General features: G+C 39.7%; 1 protein-coding gene across 1 annotated transcript; it reads right to left on the bottom strand.

Moving 5' to 3' along the window:
* Window positions 1-257: 257 nt before the first annotated feature.
* Window positions 258-15527, bottom strand: LOC132987301 (transient receptor potential cation channel subfamily M member 2-like). Its single transcript, XM_061054280.1, has 27 exons — window positions 15449-15527; window positions 15099-15178; window positions 13826-13899; window positions 13355-13523; window positions 13061-13241; window positions 12176-12339; window positions 11883-12063; window positions 11700-11761; window positions 11415-11615; window positions 10546-10648; window positions 9277-9398; window positions 8540-8878; window positions 8140-8265; window positions 7912-8041; window positions 7664-7809; window positions 7294-7406; window positions 6163-6261; window positions 5822-6047; window positions 4012-4130; window positions 3796-3928; window positions 3202-3373; window positions 2932-3112; window positions 2617-2798; window positions 1877-2009; window positions 1068-1155; window positions 735-819; window positions 258-650 (listed from the first exon to the last, which is right to left on the bottom strand). Exons 1-27 carry the CDS (start codon window positions 15471-15473, stop codon window positions 583-585), a joined length of 3702 nt encoding a protein of 1233 aa, XP_060910263.1. The 5' UTR covers window positions 15474-15527; the 3' UTR covers window positions 258-582.
* Window positions 15528-16329: the final 802 nt, after the last annotated feature.

Raw genomic sequence — 16329 nt, 5'->3', positions numbered from 1 at the left:
GTGTCTTTAAATAACACCATCTATAGCTATAGTATGCTTTATAACACGTCTAAATGTATAATTATGAAGGTTACGTATTCATGGAAATTCTAACACTAGATGGCAATAGCGCTCCATGTCAAATTCTTATTAAACATAATATAACTCTTATTCCTATTCTGAAGATCAGATTTTGAGTTTAAAAAGATGATTATAATACATTCAATGTGACAATTACAAATATCTAGATGAAGAAAGACATAAATGTTCATTTGATGCAGAATTGAACGCTGTGGTTTAATCAGTCCTTCAGCAGTAGTTCAACAGATGGTCAATTTTAACGACTTTGCAGAGACTGGTTTCGGTCATAGTTGATGTCTTTGGAGTCAATTCGTAGATAGCAGAGTGTTCTGTTTCCGCTTGGTTGTTTACTCCAGGCGTTGTAAAAGTTTATAATATCCTGTCTTCCAGAGCCTGTCTGAGGGGGAGACTTAAGTCATTGATCAGTTCCTTTGTTTCTTGGTAAAAAAATAACCCAGATGTTAATCCACAGTCCTGAGTCCTGCAGGAAGAGAGGTCGTAAAACCTGGCTGCTAATATCGGCTACACATGGAACCTGTCCTCTTTCTCAGCTGTGCTCCTCAAAGTGTCGGGGGACTCGTCTGCTGTGGCTGTGGGAAAGATAAAGAAGTAAGCACAACAAGAGGAGGTTTGGTATGTAAACAATCATGGGAATCAGGAAGTCGGGAGCTGACTTAGCGATGGTGGTTCTTTGGAGGCAAAACCCTGAGATTTCAGACTGTCCATAATCCACTGCAGGGCTTTGGCTGACTGGACAACCTGATGACAAAACAAAAGTAGGTCAGATACTTTTGATTACTGCTTGTACAACACGGAAGATGAAAGATTATTATTATTTTTTTTAATCAGGGACATCTGGAAATAAAATGCAACTGAAGTGTATCATCTATTTTCTGTACTGCGCCTCACTCATGCTGCCTGATGTAAAAAAAAAAACTTTAATATACACGCAGGTGCAAATTTAGTGATAAATATATATATAAAAAAAAAAAAAAACAGGTCACAACCTGCTCCTCTAGTCGAGCCAGTCTTGTCGCCATGGCAGCAGAGCTCGTCTCCTCTTCCCTCTCGAGTCGATCGTTCATGGTGGTAACCCTCAGGAGACAAACAACAACAATATATAGATGTCTGGTTCTTATTCTAGTGTTAATGCTACATTGTTTGACGTTATATAATATTATATTTATATTTAACAGTAAAAGTAGAACAAAAGCCAAACTCTGAGACAACGATTAAGTCCCTGTATTAAGTAAAGTTGATGTTTGTGAGATCTTGCTCAGAGCAAGATAAATAAAGTGATCGTATGAACTTTAATGTGTTCCAGAGACACATGAAAGTGTTATCAGTCTTAAAGAAAGAGTACAGCCGAGGTTAACAATCCAAAACAATGAGCTAAAAGAGGCTCAAAGGCAGATACTCAGGCAGAGCTTGTGTGCTTTGAAGTTCATTTGAATTAAATCCAGAGCTGTGTGTTTTAACAGTGAGGGTCAGGATCTGAACTTAACATGAAGGCAACAGGATGATTAAAGGTGAAACAGGAGAATGGACATTTTGAAGGGTAGTAATGTATGCTTTATGATAAATTCATTCCAACAGACTTTTCTTTTATCCCTTATCTGTTGTCACAAACTAGAAGTTTCAACCACACAGGACTCTCAACGTTTGAATAAAAAGTTGAGGAGGTGGAATCACACTTTGTTGACCAAATCTGGACTAAAACAATATTCAAGATGTGACAATAGATCTCAAATAGACAGAAGTAGCTCAAACATTTGTTATTCAGCTACAGTGGGCTACAGTCGTTGTGTGGTTTTACTTTTGGGCCATGTCCAGGATGCGCCGCTCCATGCTCTGACTCTGCTCCTGTTGTGTAGAGAGCAGGTATCGGTCCTTCATCAACGCCTCCCAGGACAGCAGCTCCTCCTCCTCTATCTGAGGAAGCTCATTCTCTGAAAAACAGAGTCACAAATGAATTCTTCACCTTAAATAAGACTGTAGATGCACATAGACAAATGGATACAAGAATTTCAGTTTCAGAGGAATTAGGATCCAGATTCAGAAAAAGGACATTGTGTTAAACTTTTATTTTGAAGTGTTGTCAAACTACTTCTTCAGAGCTCAGAAACGTTCACAATTATAAAAGGGACAACATCGGGAAAATATGTGTGTATGGAACCTTGACCAAAATGATCTCTCAACACAAGGTCACAAAGATGGAGTTGCCCAACTTTCACAAAGATGTGTAAGTTGTAAGCATGTTACCAATGTAAGCATTGAAAATGAACCATGTGATATGAGCTTGTTGTATATGGCAGGGTTGGAACTGAAACTCTTAGGTTGTAAATAAAAGCCTAGTTTTTCAAAGATCCATTCAAAAGAGCATTTTCCTCAAGCAAACAACTAAAAAGATAATAATCGTACTCATAAATGATCATTGTAGCCTACGATCAGAAAGAGTGTTTTGTATGTTTTATCTCTGGGTGATGAAGATCAAACTTGAACGTCTACAGTATTGAACTTTGACGTGCAGAAATAAGTAAATTATTCAAAACGTACTAAACTCTTTGCATATGACGGGGGGCCGACGCATCAACAAGAGCCTGATGAAGAGGTAGAGATGGCTGAAGATGATGAGAGGAGGAGGGACAGCAGGGAGGCTGTGGTACTCCTTTATCAGCTCGTATCTTTGAAACTTCCAGATTGTGTCTGTGTTGTCCTGAACTTCCTGGAACGTAAAGCTGTGAGAAAAAAATGCATTAAAAAAAATAAGAGGATGACAGATACAAACATGACGACAACAAAATGAACATCTAAGATAGCTATAGATGTCTCACTACTACGAGTACTCAGACACAGAGAAGTTTGACTCACTTGAAGATCGCTATGAGTAGGTTGAGCAGCAGTATGTTGGCAAAGAGAAGGTAAACACAAAGCATGATGATGGTGAGCCATTCAGGGTAGGCTGGCATTTGGTTTTCATTAAGGATAGGACATTTGGGCTTCAGAGGATCGGTGCCATTCATGCTGCAGGTGTCAATATCAAACGCAGCATCTGCACAGAGACGACAACAGAGAAAGATTTATTTTTGTTGACAAAGACTGAGATTCTACAACAAAGAAATAATACATTTCTCCACTCACAATCAATATTGGTGGGGAAATCTCCAAATATGATAAGGTACGGCTCATAAACTGCACCGCGGACGATCCAGTCCAGCCGGCTGTCATTGTCGATAAGGATTCCTTGTTTGGCTACACCGTATGCCACCACCCAGATACTCAGCAGGAACATGAAGAAGAACATATCCATCATCTGTGGGACAAACACACACCAGACATAAGTCATATCTGAAAACTGTAGGGACTTTATATAGGTTCACTGTGAAAACTAAAATAAGTTGGATTATTCAGACTGCATGATCTATACCAGGTTGAACACTTTCCAGTAGGATGTTCCAGTATTTAAACAGTAAAGGGCTCTTTAGGAAATCATGCATGGTAGAATTGGTCATGGATGAAAAAACCTCCAATCTGACTGAGATCCAGTGCGGTACCAGCTGCTACACTTCATTCAAAATCACTTTTGATTTGTTTCTCTCATGTGCAGACAGCAGATGGAGGCCCAGTGAAGCAGAAGCCTCTTTTTTGTCTTTGATAAAAGGTATTTTGGAGCAAAGTGTTTTTTTGTGCTCCCACATTGCATCAGGTCAGCTGTCGTTTAATTCAAAGTCTCACCATCCTCTTGACGATGATGATCTTGGGTCCCAGGGTCTTGCTGATGGTGAAAATGGCCATGAGACAAAGGCAGAACACAACAAAGTCGATGCAGAGGACAACTTTGCCCGCATAGAAAAGTTTAGTGGTTAACCTGAAGAAGAAAAACATTGTAAGTCGTGGGCTGGAGAGCAGTTCTGTAGCAAACAGTGATCATCAGGGAGGAGAAGAACATACCTAAACGCAAGGCCGACAATGAAGAGGAGGATGGACAGAACGTCTAAAATATTCCACACATCATTTATGTACATCCTGGCTTTTTTACGAAATCCAAAGCCATCAGGATCATGAAACAACTGAGAAAAAAAAGGCGAAACAGAAATGGGCGGTTTGTGATTTAGGGATTATTTAGTTGTACAAATAGTTATTGGAATGAGGCACACTCAGAGTGCAGCATCCACCTATGTGGTTAAATTTCACCTCAAATTAATAAAAAATGACTGAATGGTCACGTTACCAGCCTGCCTCCATTACCAAGTACATGCCTATTTGCTCCTCCTCGATACAACAGAAAAGAGCTGCTGAGGGACAGATGTGCCCCAGATGCATTACACACCACCAACCCATAGGTGGCAGCAGAGGGATATGTCCCATGAATTGAGACATAAGGAGTGGGACATGCAGTGTTGAGGTACATCCATTGACTGTATAAAACATGGACGTAGTCTCAGTGACGTCACCCACTGGTTTGTGAAGAAGTGTTATGAAGCCCTATGAGGGGGGGGAAACTGTACTGGAAAATGTTATCTCCACCTGTTTTTTGATCAATTTAGTAACAGACATAGAGGTGGAGTTCAGGCAGGCCTTAAGCTTCTTGGCAAACAGCTACAATGTGCCCATCTGTCAGTCAGTTAAGCCACACCCCTAATTGTGCAATTGGGGGCATATCCCTGAGCCTTAACATAATTAAAATGGACAAGTCAATAAAAATTCATTTGAAGGAAAAAGTTATTAAGACCAAGACTGTTTTCTGTACCAGGCTGATTCATTCTGTTGTAAAAATTTGTATTTTAATATTAGCTCAAACAGCGCTTCCTTGGCTTTTGCAGCCACATTCAAGTCGTTTGACCCCTGAGCCAGCATCCGAGATTTAACCAGAGGAGTAACAGGGGCAAGGCGGTGTCAAGGAAAACAGCTTTTTATGAGTGTGTGTGTGAGTGTGTATCTATGTGCAGCTCCCACTGTTTGTAATGCAATGTAAAATCACATAATGGGACATCAATGTTACACCATGGTGGATGCATTGTATAAGTATAAATGTGTAATGACAGTAGAGCTTCATTTACATCACTGTTGTGGAATCGTAAAGTCAATTGTACTGGCTTGTATGTGGGTGAGCCTGCCTGTGTCTGTCTGTCTTAGTGGCCTGGATTTCTGGCATTCATGAGTTTCTATCTTCTGTTTCAACCGTTAATTATTCAATAATTAGAGAAGAGAGAAATTGCATACATACAGACGTTCTGATGGGTAACATAAACTGACAAATAACTCCCGGGTCTATCAGTGAAGTGAAATCCAGTCTGGAGTTTGTGTTAACAGAGACAAACAGTGACAGCTGTCTCGTATGAAAAATCTTTACACGGGCTGAATGTGAGTTGCACATTGATTTTAATCAAACATATTGATAAGGACCATTCTGTGGTAGCCTGATATTGGTAGGAACATTTCTCTTCGATCCCTTCTACACCACTGAAATAGTTCTTATCTCCAGAGTAGCTAGTTTTAAACTGATGATAAAAGCTTTACACTCTAAGTTAATTATGCTATTATTATGCTGCGATGATAGAGAACCAATCATTTAATCATTTATAATGACACAATACAAAAGACTCTCCTTTGATGACATTTAGGGATAAGGATACAATCACAATAGAGGATGATTAAACAGGTCGTCCTCATACAGTAAGAAAGCACAACAGCAGTTTAAGACCTCAGTGTATGTTCATCTATACTTCCATAAATGTGAGTCCCAGCTGCACTCTCTCACCTGTCTGACCTCCTCACACACCAGAGAGAGCAGCCAGACGTACAGCAGCAGCTCAGCGGGAGAGGGCGTTTCCTGGAAGTCGATCATCAGCACCACAGCAAACAGGAAGAGGAAGGCGAAATAAGACACAATGTTCCAGTAAAACTTGACCTGAGGAGAGCTGTACAGGCAGACCAGTTTGGACCAGCTGCCCAGGATCTTCAGGCGCTGCAGTCTGGCTGCATCACTGTGGACGGAAAAGGTCACTGAGGTCACAGATAGCTTAGTGTTTTTTTTCTCTCAAGTGACATTTAGGACTTTTGTTTCTTGCTTGCAAGCAGGACCAGAAACTGTCTACTTACAGACGACGAGTTTTTGTTCGGAGAACATTTCCTATCACGTTCTCCACTGTCTTGATCTCTTCATTCTTCTCAGTTTCTCTCTGAATAACTTCATCACATCTAGAAAGAATTACAATTGATTAAGATTACTTTCAACAGAGAATGATCAAAGCTGATGAGGAAAAAGTTGTAGCACAAATACATTAATAGATTCAGATATATGAACCTCTCCAAAAAACAAATCTGTCATACCCTAATGTTCAGACTAGGTTATGTTTCTCTTTATTTTAATATTTGACTTCTTTCATGTTGTTTTCTTTGAGTGAATGACTTCCCTCTCCTTTCAGGTACCCTCTGCTGCCCTCTTGTGTCCTCCACATGTTTCACATTCCTCCTCATCCCTACTGTGTCAACGTCTTGGTCCCAGCTGAGTCTCATCACTAATCAACCCAGCTGTTTTCACTTGTTCTTGATTACCTCATGTGTAATTAGTCTTTACGCTCCCTGCTGTTTGTCCCAGTTTGTCTTGTGAGAGTAGCATTCCAGCCTGTTTTCTTTGTAGTAGACTTGACTTTGACTCATTTCTGGACCCTGTTTTTTGCCTGGTAATGGTTGTGTACCTCTGCCTGCTCTTTTGAACTTTTGAGCATATATTTGTTGAACTCTAAAATATTATTAAGAGTTGAGCTTTTTTATCCACCATTTGTGCCGAGTCTGACAAAATCGTTTTTGCAAACAGCAATAATGTAAAATGTATCTGTGGCAATCCAAATGTATGACCCTTTATGTAATGTTATTATTGTTTCTATATAGTGACTGATTACTGTCCAAAAAGCCAACAGATGTAATACGCCCTAAGGACTGGGAGATTAACCTTTAGTATTTCCTTTTGCTTTTGAGTAAGAACATTTTATATATTTGCAGAGCATTAGCTATAAATGTCAGTTTTTTTGTTTTTGCAGCTAAATGTTTAAGAACATTTCTCCTATTGAAAGTCTTTCAAACCGTTGTAGCTGTATCAAAGTCTTGCTGTGCCAAGAATCATACAGTATCTTGCATAGTGACAACTCTATTGTTGTAATAGACATCACGTGCAACGCCTATATTAAAATAAAAGTAAGACATTTCTTTCTACAGACCTAAAAAACTCACCTGAAAACAAGAAATCTAGTGTAGATCAGTGGGAAGAAGACCATGCAGATGAGCACTCTCCACACAGGGTTAACCACTGAGAGCTCGCCACACCAGATCTGAGTCAGAAGAGCCTAAAAGATGAGTATGTTATCTTATTGAGCCAATCTGAATCTTCAATATTAATTTCTTGTTATTACAAAGAAAGACTTTTACATAAGATTGTGTAGCCATGTTTAATTAAGTCTGAATATTTAGAAACACGTAACTGATTATTTTAAAGGTCACACATTATGCAAAATACACTTTTCATTGTTTTTCTACAACACTAGTATGTGTCAAGAGCTTGTTGAACAAAAATCCCTAAAGATTATATGAAAGTTCCCTTTACCTGAACTCCTGACTGAGCTACAAAGCTTTTATCATCTGCCTCCAGTGCCAGTCTTAGGCATGTTGTCCTTCCCCAGTATGGTGACGCACGAACCAACAACTTCTGAGCCCGCTCTTCATCATTGTTATTGCACTCACTGAACACACCTGGAATATGCAATCACACACACAATGAAACAGGTACCAATCTTGTAATATCTCATAATATCACACCTGAAAAAGCCTTTAATGTCCCATATTGTCTTATACCTATGGCTTGTTTCTCATAGTGATTAGCAAGTTCATGCATGACCTCTGCCTCGTCTGCATCGCTGCCCTCCTCTGCCATTTTCTTCAGGATCATAGTGGCAGCCAGAGCAGCGGACATGCAGTCTCTACACTGTGTTCATACAGATACACAAAGATACAAGGATGTACACATGACACAAGACACACCAGGTAGTATTTTAAAAGCTCTCTGCAGAAGAGTAAGATCACCTGCTCCCAGGCAATTTCCGCAAGATCTTTGTTGTTTTGGACGACAGCCCAGAGGAAAAGATCTCTGCCGTAGTCCCTCTGAGGTTCATCATGTGGAGACTCTGAACCTGCCTGAGATTTAGACAGCTGGAGGAAAGTAAAGGAATGTGCATTCATGGGAGAGTTTATAGCATTAGACTCAGAATCTCAGAAATACATCATCAAAGCATGACTCTCTCAGAAATGTAAGAGCAGACATCAGTTTAAAGTTCTCAAATCTAACTTCTGTCTAGCCATATTTATTTACAAATGCATAAAAAAATTATATTGAAACACAACTAAACACTCAACAGTTGTGGTAGGAAAATAACGACTTGTTAATTTAGCTGTAAGTACTTTAGTCTGGATAAAGCAGACTCACTGATGCAGATGTGTCCTCCATAGTCATATTAAAGTTGCACGTCCTGGTGGAAGGGGGGTAGATGGGCTGGGTGAAGCTGCCCAGCAGGTGGCACACCTCCTCAGACACATGAGTCATGGAGATGGTCTCTTCTTGCCTCTTGCTGCGGCGTGCTCTGTCCACCCGCTTGGCCAACTTGCGCAGAAAGAAGCAGCCGGGCATCTGTTTGTAGAGCTCGCACAGGGTTTCCTCGTCCTGCAGGAAATCTCTCAGACTCACACCGTTCTCCAGCAGCAGACTCACAAACTGAGGCTTGTTGCCCACCAGGGCCGAGAACATGGCCCAGTGAAGGTCACTGGACTGTGTGGGATTGAACCAGTGCATCAACAAAGGATGAGCATTCCAGTAGAATCATCAAGACTTTACAAATAAATACACTTCTCTGATTTGATGGTACAGTCTTTTATACAATCATATTTCAACTCTCTATCATTAAAGTTCCATTAAACAAGGTTTATGTTCTTATTTGGCCATGCTATTTGGATACTTTTTCATGTTAAAGTGGTCACAACTTATTATTTTTTTTCTATTTTTCTTAAAGAAAGAAAGGTCATCAAAGGATCATATTAAATGTTTTCAAAGTCAAGCCATTTAACTTGTTCTTATTTTAGCAAAGACGGGAGGATATTGTCTTGTGTCTGAAAGAGACTGATACAAGTGTTTAATGTGACAAAATGTTGTATACTGAGGAAACCCACTTTCCACTGGCTCTCCTCAGTGAAGATCTCCGTCTCTGCTATGTCCACTCGGTTCCAGGCTATAGCCAGCTCCAGCTGCCTCTTCCAGCACTCAATTCCCAGAGACTCACTGATCCTCGAAGCTGAGAAGAGAATTTGTTAATGTTTTTTTTTTTTTTTTTTTTACTACTTCTGTTTACATTGATTTAACTGAATAAATGACTGCAAGGGATACCTTTCTTTCAAAAGGCATTTTCTTTACACAACATATCAGTCACTCTCCGCGATCAAGGCACTTTTTATTGAGTAATGATGCAACAAAGTCTATGTACTGTCTTTCCAATTGACCATAAAAACCAGATCAAAGTCAATTTATTATGTGTTGTAAAATGGAGTTAAGGAGCAACATTTTACATGTGAAGACAAATAATGTTTAGAGAAAAGTCAAAGTCACACCCAGACTCTATACAGAGGTTCTTTACAATTTGAGAGAGCAAATACAATTTAAGAGGTGTTTGTAAGTTTGTTGTACAAAATGCAAAAAAGGTATTAAAAGGAGATGTGTTTCTGTTGTTTGGGTTAAATTATGGAACGATGCCGATATAAATTTTAAAAAACCTGTCATTCACTTTTTGTTTTTTAAAAAATGCTTCGCAAAGCTATTTTGGATCATTATAAATGTGAATGATTTATTTGGTGTTTTTTTCTTTTTCCTTCTGAGAGCTGGTAGCTCAGAAGGCTCCTAAGAATGTAGGATAGGCGTTTATAAGCAGTTTGCTTCTGCTTATGCCTTTTCAGTCACTACATAATATATGACTGATGACTTTGAACTGTCTGTATTGTTTAAAATATTTTATATGTATAATGGCTAAATATAATACTCATTCTCATACATGGAAGTGTGTTTTGTACTTTTTCATTATTTAGCATTTTGACTTACTGTGAAGAATATACTGTAAAATCTGCTGTTGACCTAAAAAGCCTCTGCATGTTTCTAATAAGCTCCATGAGGAGGAAGATTGTAAAGCTAGGATAAATATTGGAGATGCTTTTGAAAAATGGAGAGGCTAGAACGCATAAAGGTTTCAAGACTGATGCAGATCTGGCTAAACACTGAAGCTTCAGTGTCCGGGACATGGTAACCTGCATGCACATAGACTCTAGGGAGGAGACAGCTCTCTTTAATGTTTGGAATTTGGACTGCGTGCTAGTTGTCATAGTTACATATTGGTCATTTAATGTTGTTTTCTATATCTACAGTCAGTCCAGTAAGACACTGATCATCATTACCTTTGAGTAGCGCTTGTAGAATAGCCACGTCTACATCCCCGTGATCGTCCTCACTGATTCTGAAGATCGTCAGCAGGTGAGGCATGCTGATGATGTCCTGAATCTGAATAATGCAGCAGACACAATCAAGCAAGACCTGAAACTTCATCTGAAAAGCACGTCTAGAAACACGAGTAACAAAGTGCTTCAGAGAGCAAAAATTAAGTAAAAAAAAAAAAAAAAAAGTAAATATAACAGATAACAACAATAAACACCACAAAAAAATCTAAAGACAATGATCAATTAATATACAAAGACGCTATTATTGAACGCTATTATTGGACTTGAACGTAAACTCTAAAATAAGTTCACCAAAGACTTTTTGATCAATTCTGAAAAAAATGTTAACTTGTGAAGAGAGGATGAGATCAGAAGATTGTGATAACATCTCATTAAAGAGAGAATTCAGCTTACTCAATAATGGGATCTTTCACTTTAGATGAAAATCTAAGACGTTATTGGTATGAATGGTTGAGTGTCATCTGCATACAAAAATAATACCATACTGCTGATTGTTTATAACAAGCTCAATTTCAAACAGCTTGGCAAAAAAAAAACCACTTAACTGTAACTGTTCACCGCTTTTGAAAAACTTCAATTCATGATGAAGAAAAACATCAACTTTAAAAAAGTTTAGATCATCTAAAGAGGTTTCAGAGAAGATACGAATCTGTGGAAGCTTTTTCTTCTTCAGGGAGTGATGATGTAATGTCAAACATTTCATCAATAAGCTTTGATTTATATCTTCATTTTTCAATATCTATCTAACAGAAATGTAAAGTAATGGAAATTGGTTTGTTCATGTTAGACTTTCCACCTTGTTCACAAACCTTTTTGGTCCACTCTTTGATCTCAAGGACTGAGAAGTTTTGATACTCTTGTCCAAAGAACCTCTTCACCAGCCGGTGGATATGGTCGATAGTCACCCGGCTCAATGGTAGTCCTGCCGCCTGGGCGATCACATCTGCTATTCTCCCAGAGCCCTCCAAGATCACACATGGTGTCCCACACAACATGGCATTATAGATTGTCTGAGTGGAAAAAAACACAAGGCAGTCAGACAAGGCAGCTCCATGGACAGAGAGAAAGGGAGGGGCAGAAAACTAATTACTCACATTCAGGGTGCCTGGTCCTCCATCTAAAACTACACACACCACAGGGATGGTCACTCCACTCTCTGGAGGTCAGACGATAAGAAAAATCCATTTAAAATGAACAGCAGGACAGATAGAAAGGACAAGACTTGAGATCTGAAATTCTTTGCTGGTTTTATTGTCACATCATCAGATATGTTTAACCTTTGTTTCCAAGACTCTTTCTTGAAATGAATTCCTCCAGACGGCTACGCAGCTCAATCTCCACACCGTAGTTTCCGTGGGTGCCATCGTCCACCAGCAGGAAGTGGGTGTGGTTGTTGTCGAGGCAGGAGAGTCGGCCCTGGCCCTTAATGTCCATCAGGTAATGTGCTGGAAAACAACCCTGCAGAGAAAGGAGGAGGAAGAGGAGGAGGAGGAGGAGGAGGAGGAGGATGTTGCATCTTGCAGGATGAAACACATACAGTCCATGAAGTGTGTAAATGTAATGATTGTACCTCTGGATGCACCAAAGCTTCCTTATTGTGAATCATTCCCCATGTTGCCACTCCAATAGCCACAATCTGGCCATGAATGGAGCCGCTCAGGGCGTTGTCCCTCACAGCCTGCCCTACATGCTTCATCACACCTGCGTGTGTACCACCAGTGATGATCCATGCACCTGTCAACAACACAGTACATAGTATAGTATTTGGTATAAATTACAAAGGGGTTTTTACAGATTTCAGATTTCTCCCAGCATGTCATTGAAAAACCACAGGTTTAAAATGAATGTTTAATCTATCACACAGCCATAACATGATGACTAGACTCCAGAAAGTCTCTACTCTTGGTCAAGATCAGGTTCTGCACAAAGGGGAGGATACAGGGGGTTGTTTTTCTAGTGGAGGCCAAGCCTGGTGAATAATCATTCTTTAACTTGTTTATTTAACATACTGCATATTGTTAATTCAATATTAAACAATGTTACTGCACGTTGCATATTTTTCATCTCATGCAGGCCTAATTTAGAAGCAAAAGCTCAAGTTAGATTGGAAATAGTATATATATGTTCTTACATGTACTGATAAATAAGAATATATGCCAACACACTACACTTTAAAAATAATTAAGAATGTATGCAGTGTTAAATATCAGAGTGAGTACATGAGATCAGTACAAAGACAATAAGATTAGTGAGAAGTTATTGAGAAGAAGAAATGGACCTTTGACTTAAACAGTGAAGGGAGCTAAAAAAACAGGACTGGCAGATACAATAGCATACTTCCTTTACCTCACAGGTAATCATAGAACACCTGCCTGCACAGACTCTCTCTGGCTATTCATTTGTACACCTTGAAATCCCACACACACACTTACACATTTCTCCCTAGCAGGGTTACCTGTTGTCTGGGCCACTTTGATGAGACCTCTGTGGAACATGTTCTTGATTCGAGCCTTCAGGTTAAAGTTTTTGGCACCTCCGGTCACTGAGATCAGCAGGTTGGGAGGGGAGAGCTTCCATTGTTCAGTCAGTAACTGGTACAGGATTTCTGGGCTAGTGTCTGTGGACACTCGTGCATACTGAAAAATAGACATGCAATAAAAGAGAAAGAGTGAGGCTAATGTCATGCAGGACATATTTACATGCACAGAAGTGTTTTTTTATTTTACTGGAGAGAAAGCAAAAGGTTCACCTTGCCCGTTTTCTGCCCCAAACCACCCAAGCTAATGTCTCCGAAAGCATCAGTGGGAACTTCATGGATATGTCTGTGTCTGTCCCAAGACTCGCCTGTGAAGTCTTCTGGCTTGATGGCTTCACCCACATGTTCAATCTTTGAATATCCACACCTGCAGACATCCTCTCTGGTGGAGAAACAGGAGCCAATGAATGCTTAAACTTAAAAAAAAGTCTTCAAGACGAAAAAGCAAAGCGGAGAGATAAAAACACATCGGTCAAATTACAAATTATTTCTGGACAGACAGTTTGATGGAAAAAAATTAAGAATTGAATTGTCATGTACATCTGACAGCATTGTGGGCGATGTCTCCTCCCATATAAACAACAGATTGCAGATGATACAGTATCTCTATGCAGAAGCAGCAACTACAAGGTAAGTAAACACTTTAAACACCAAAATATGACAGCAGAGAGTAACTGATCCTACCTGACATCTTTCTCAAAGAGGCAGCATTCTTTTTTGTCGATGTTCTCCTTGATCCAGGAGGTGAGGTCGCAGCGCTGGAAAGAAGGAGAGAGAAAGGTGCTTATCGGGTCTGGCAGCACTTATCGCCGGACTCTGAACCAGCTGGGACTCATTCTCAGCTTCCACCATCCTTGAGACAACAAGGGGGAAACAGTGCACAGATGAAGCCCGGGAAGAGAGCTAACTGCATGACAGCAGAGGAGCCTCTGCAGTGGGTGCTGGCTTTCACTGCATCAGTGATGTCAGAGCTGAGCTGAAGCTGAGCTGGAACCCGATTAAATGGTAAATGGACTTGAGCTTATATAGCGCTTTTCTAGTCTTCCGACTACTCAAAGCACTTTTACACCGCCTGTCACACCCACCCTTTAGTGATCGCTATGTAGTATCATCAGAAGTAACTAATCCCATTCATACACCGCCACTGAAGCAGCAGGAGCAATTCAGGGTTAAGTGTCTTGCCCAAGGACACATCGGACCTGTTGCTCAGCTGGGGATCGAACCCTCGACCTTCCAGTTGAGAGGCGATGACTCTACCAACTGAGCCACAGCCGCCCATTAACCTTCATCTTACGGGACAGAAAGTAGTCTGGTGCCAGTTCTGGATCAATAGTTAATTACTGAGAGAGGAGGATTTTTCCCCCCCCACAAACTTACTTTATACATCCCAAGCTGCTAAGTTTAAAGGGAAACATAAAATTGTAAGCTACTCAATGTATTAAACTGCTACTTTTTGTGGTTAAAATGCTACATAGAGAACGAGTTTACTTTACATGGCGTTTAATATAACAGCAGTTTACGAGTCAGTCCAAAAAAAACAAGTGAAATAAGCACCAACTTGACCAATCAAAACATTTAAGGTCATCTGGCATATAAATACATCACTGTTCTAATAATACAAAAAAGAAAGTAAAATAACATAATCCAGGACTTTTTCCAACATTGAAAAACAGCAGAAACCTAATTTCCTTTTGAAGTATTTCTTTATTGTAAAATAAAAGCCCACATGATATATTTCCTACACAATGGCTTTATGACATTTTACGACATGCAGAACACAGCTTTTATAATGTCCACAGGTACGGGAAAAAAAACACCTTCATGCTGGATTTATTTTGTATTTTTCTATGTTCATATGAAAGCAAATTATAAAGCCATGGTACCTATGCACAGTTGACAACATATTAAATGCCAGCTCCTCTAGTTCATTCAATATGTAAACGGACAGATCACTCACCTTTTTATGAGACACCACTCGATTCAGCTGGAGTTTGTCCTGCTGCATCAATTCAATATTCTCAAATGATGGCAACATTCCTGGGGGAAAGTAAACAAAGCCTGGGATTTTTGTTCAACCTTCTGCTTTTGGAGGAGGTCTGCAGAGTGTGATTCTTCTCAATCTATAAACCTGTTGAGCCTGACACTTTCTGACATCTGCTTTTATCTCGCTGGCACGTGACCTGTTCTGCATTATCTCTACTTCCTGTGAGTGCTCCTGGAAAAGCACTTATCTAGATGGATTTTTAGTAACCGACTTGTATAAAACTGCATAGCCTACATAGCTACATATTTGTAATTCACACTCACCTGTTAATTCAGTCATGGTCATCATGGATCAGGTGGACAGAGAGGCTTGATTGCCTTGTTATGTTGCAAAGTTAGTAGGGCCAACCCTCTCTAAACAACATTAACCTCCTCCACATGACACAACAAAGATCTCGTGCTTCTTCCATAAAAGACAATCTGTGGCCTCACATTACCACCAAACAAATGTGAATCTGAACAGACTGAAGTACTCACCCAATCTAAGAGTGTCCACGACCATCCACATACATCCCTTTATGCATTTCAGTCACTTTTCAGAGCCAAAGGGGAAAAAAAGGAAAGCTCAATCACATCACACAGAAATCACAGAAAGAAATCTATATGAGGTAATATTTTTCAATGACTTTGGCGTCCAGATCTTCCTTTACCTGAGATCAAATTCAGGAACATGAGTCCGTTTCCTGTGTCTTGCTTTAAAAAATACTATTTACGGTGTTCAGGTGCTTTGTTTCATGTCTTTCACCAGGCGTTGATGCGAATGTTGCCAGGCGACACCTGAAGTGTTTTACACAATCAAAATAATAATAATAACTTTATATAGCACCTTTTAAAAACACAGCTTTACAAAGTGCTTTGACAAACAGCACAAGGGATCTTGTTACTGAAAGGGGCAATGGTCAGCCATAAACAACTACAATTAATGAGGATTGTAGTTATCATTGACTAAACCTATAATAGTTTATGAGTATTATATTGTCTGGAGCTGTACAGAAAAGCAGGAAGGGATTAACAGTTCTACCATTTCACTCTGTGAGCGTAAAGTGACTACAAAGAACACATTTAATTTTAAAGTTGACATTGTTGTCCCTGTTGGTATCTCCTGAGAAAAGTTGTGATAGGTTACAATAAAAGCTCAAGTAGCC

The sequence above is a fragment of the Labrus mixtus genome, chromosome 13 (assembly GCF_963584025.1).
Source record: "Labrus mixtus chromosome 13, fLabMix1.1, whole genome shotgun sequence".
Taxonomy (NCBI): domain Eukaryota; kingdom Metazoa; phylum Chordata; class Actinopteri; order Labriformes; family Labridae; genus Labrus; species Labrus mixtus.
Note: the sequence above shows the minus strand (reverse complement) of the source record. Positions and strands in the feature narration are given on the sequence as shown.

Bases quoted from the DNA above. Each gene is read 5' to 3' on its own strand.
- LOC132987301 (XM_061054280.1), bottom strand. From the start codon at position 15,473: ATGATGACCATGACTGAATTAACAG. The intron at 9,399-10,545 runs GTAATGATGATC...TTCTCTTCTCAG, and splicing joins TCTACAAGCGCTACTCAAAG to CTTCGAGGATCAGTGAGTCT. The intron at 651-734 runs GTCAGCTCCCGA...TCTTTCCCACAG, and splicing joins CAAAGAACCACCATCGCTAA to CCACAGCAGACGAGTCCCCC.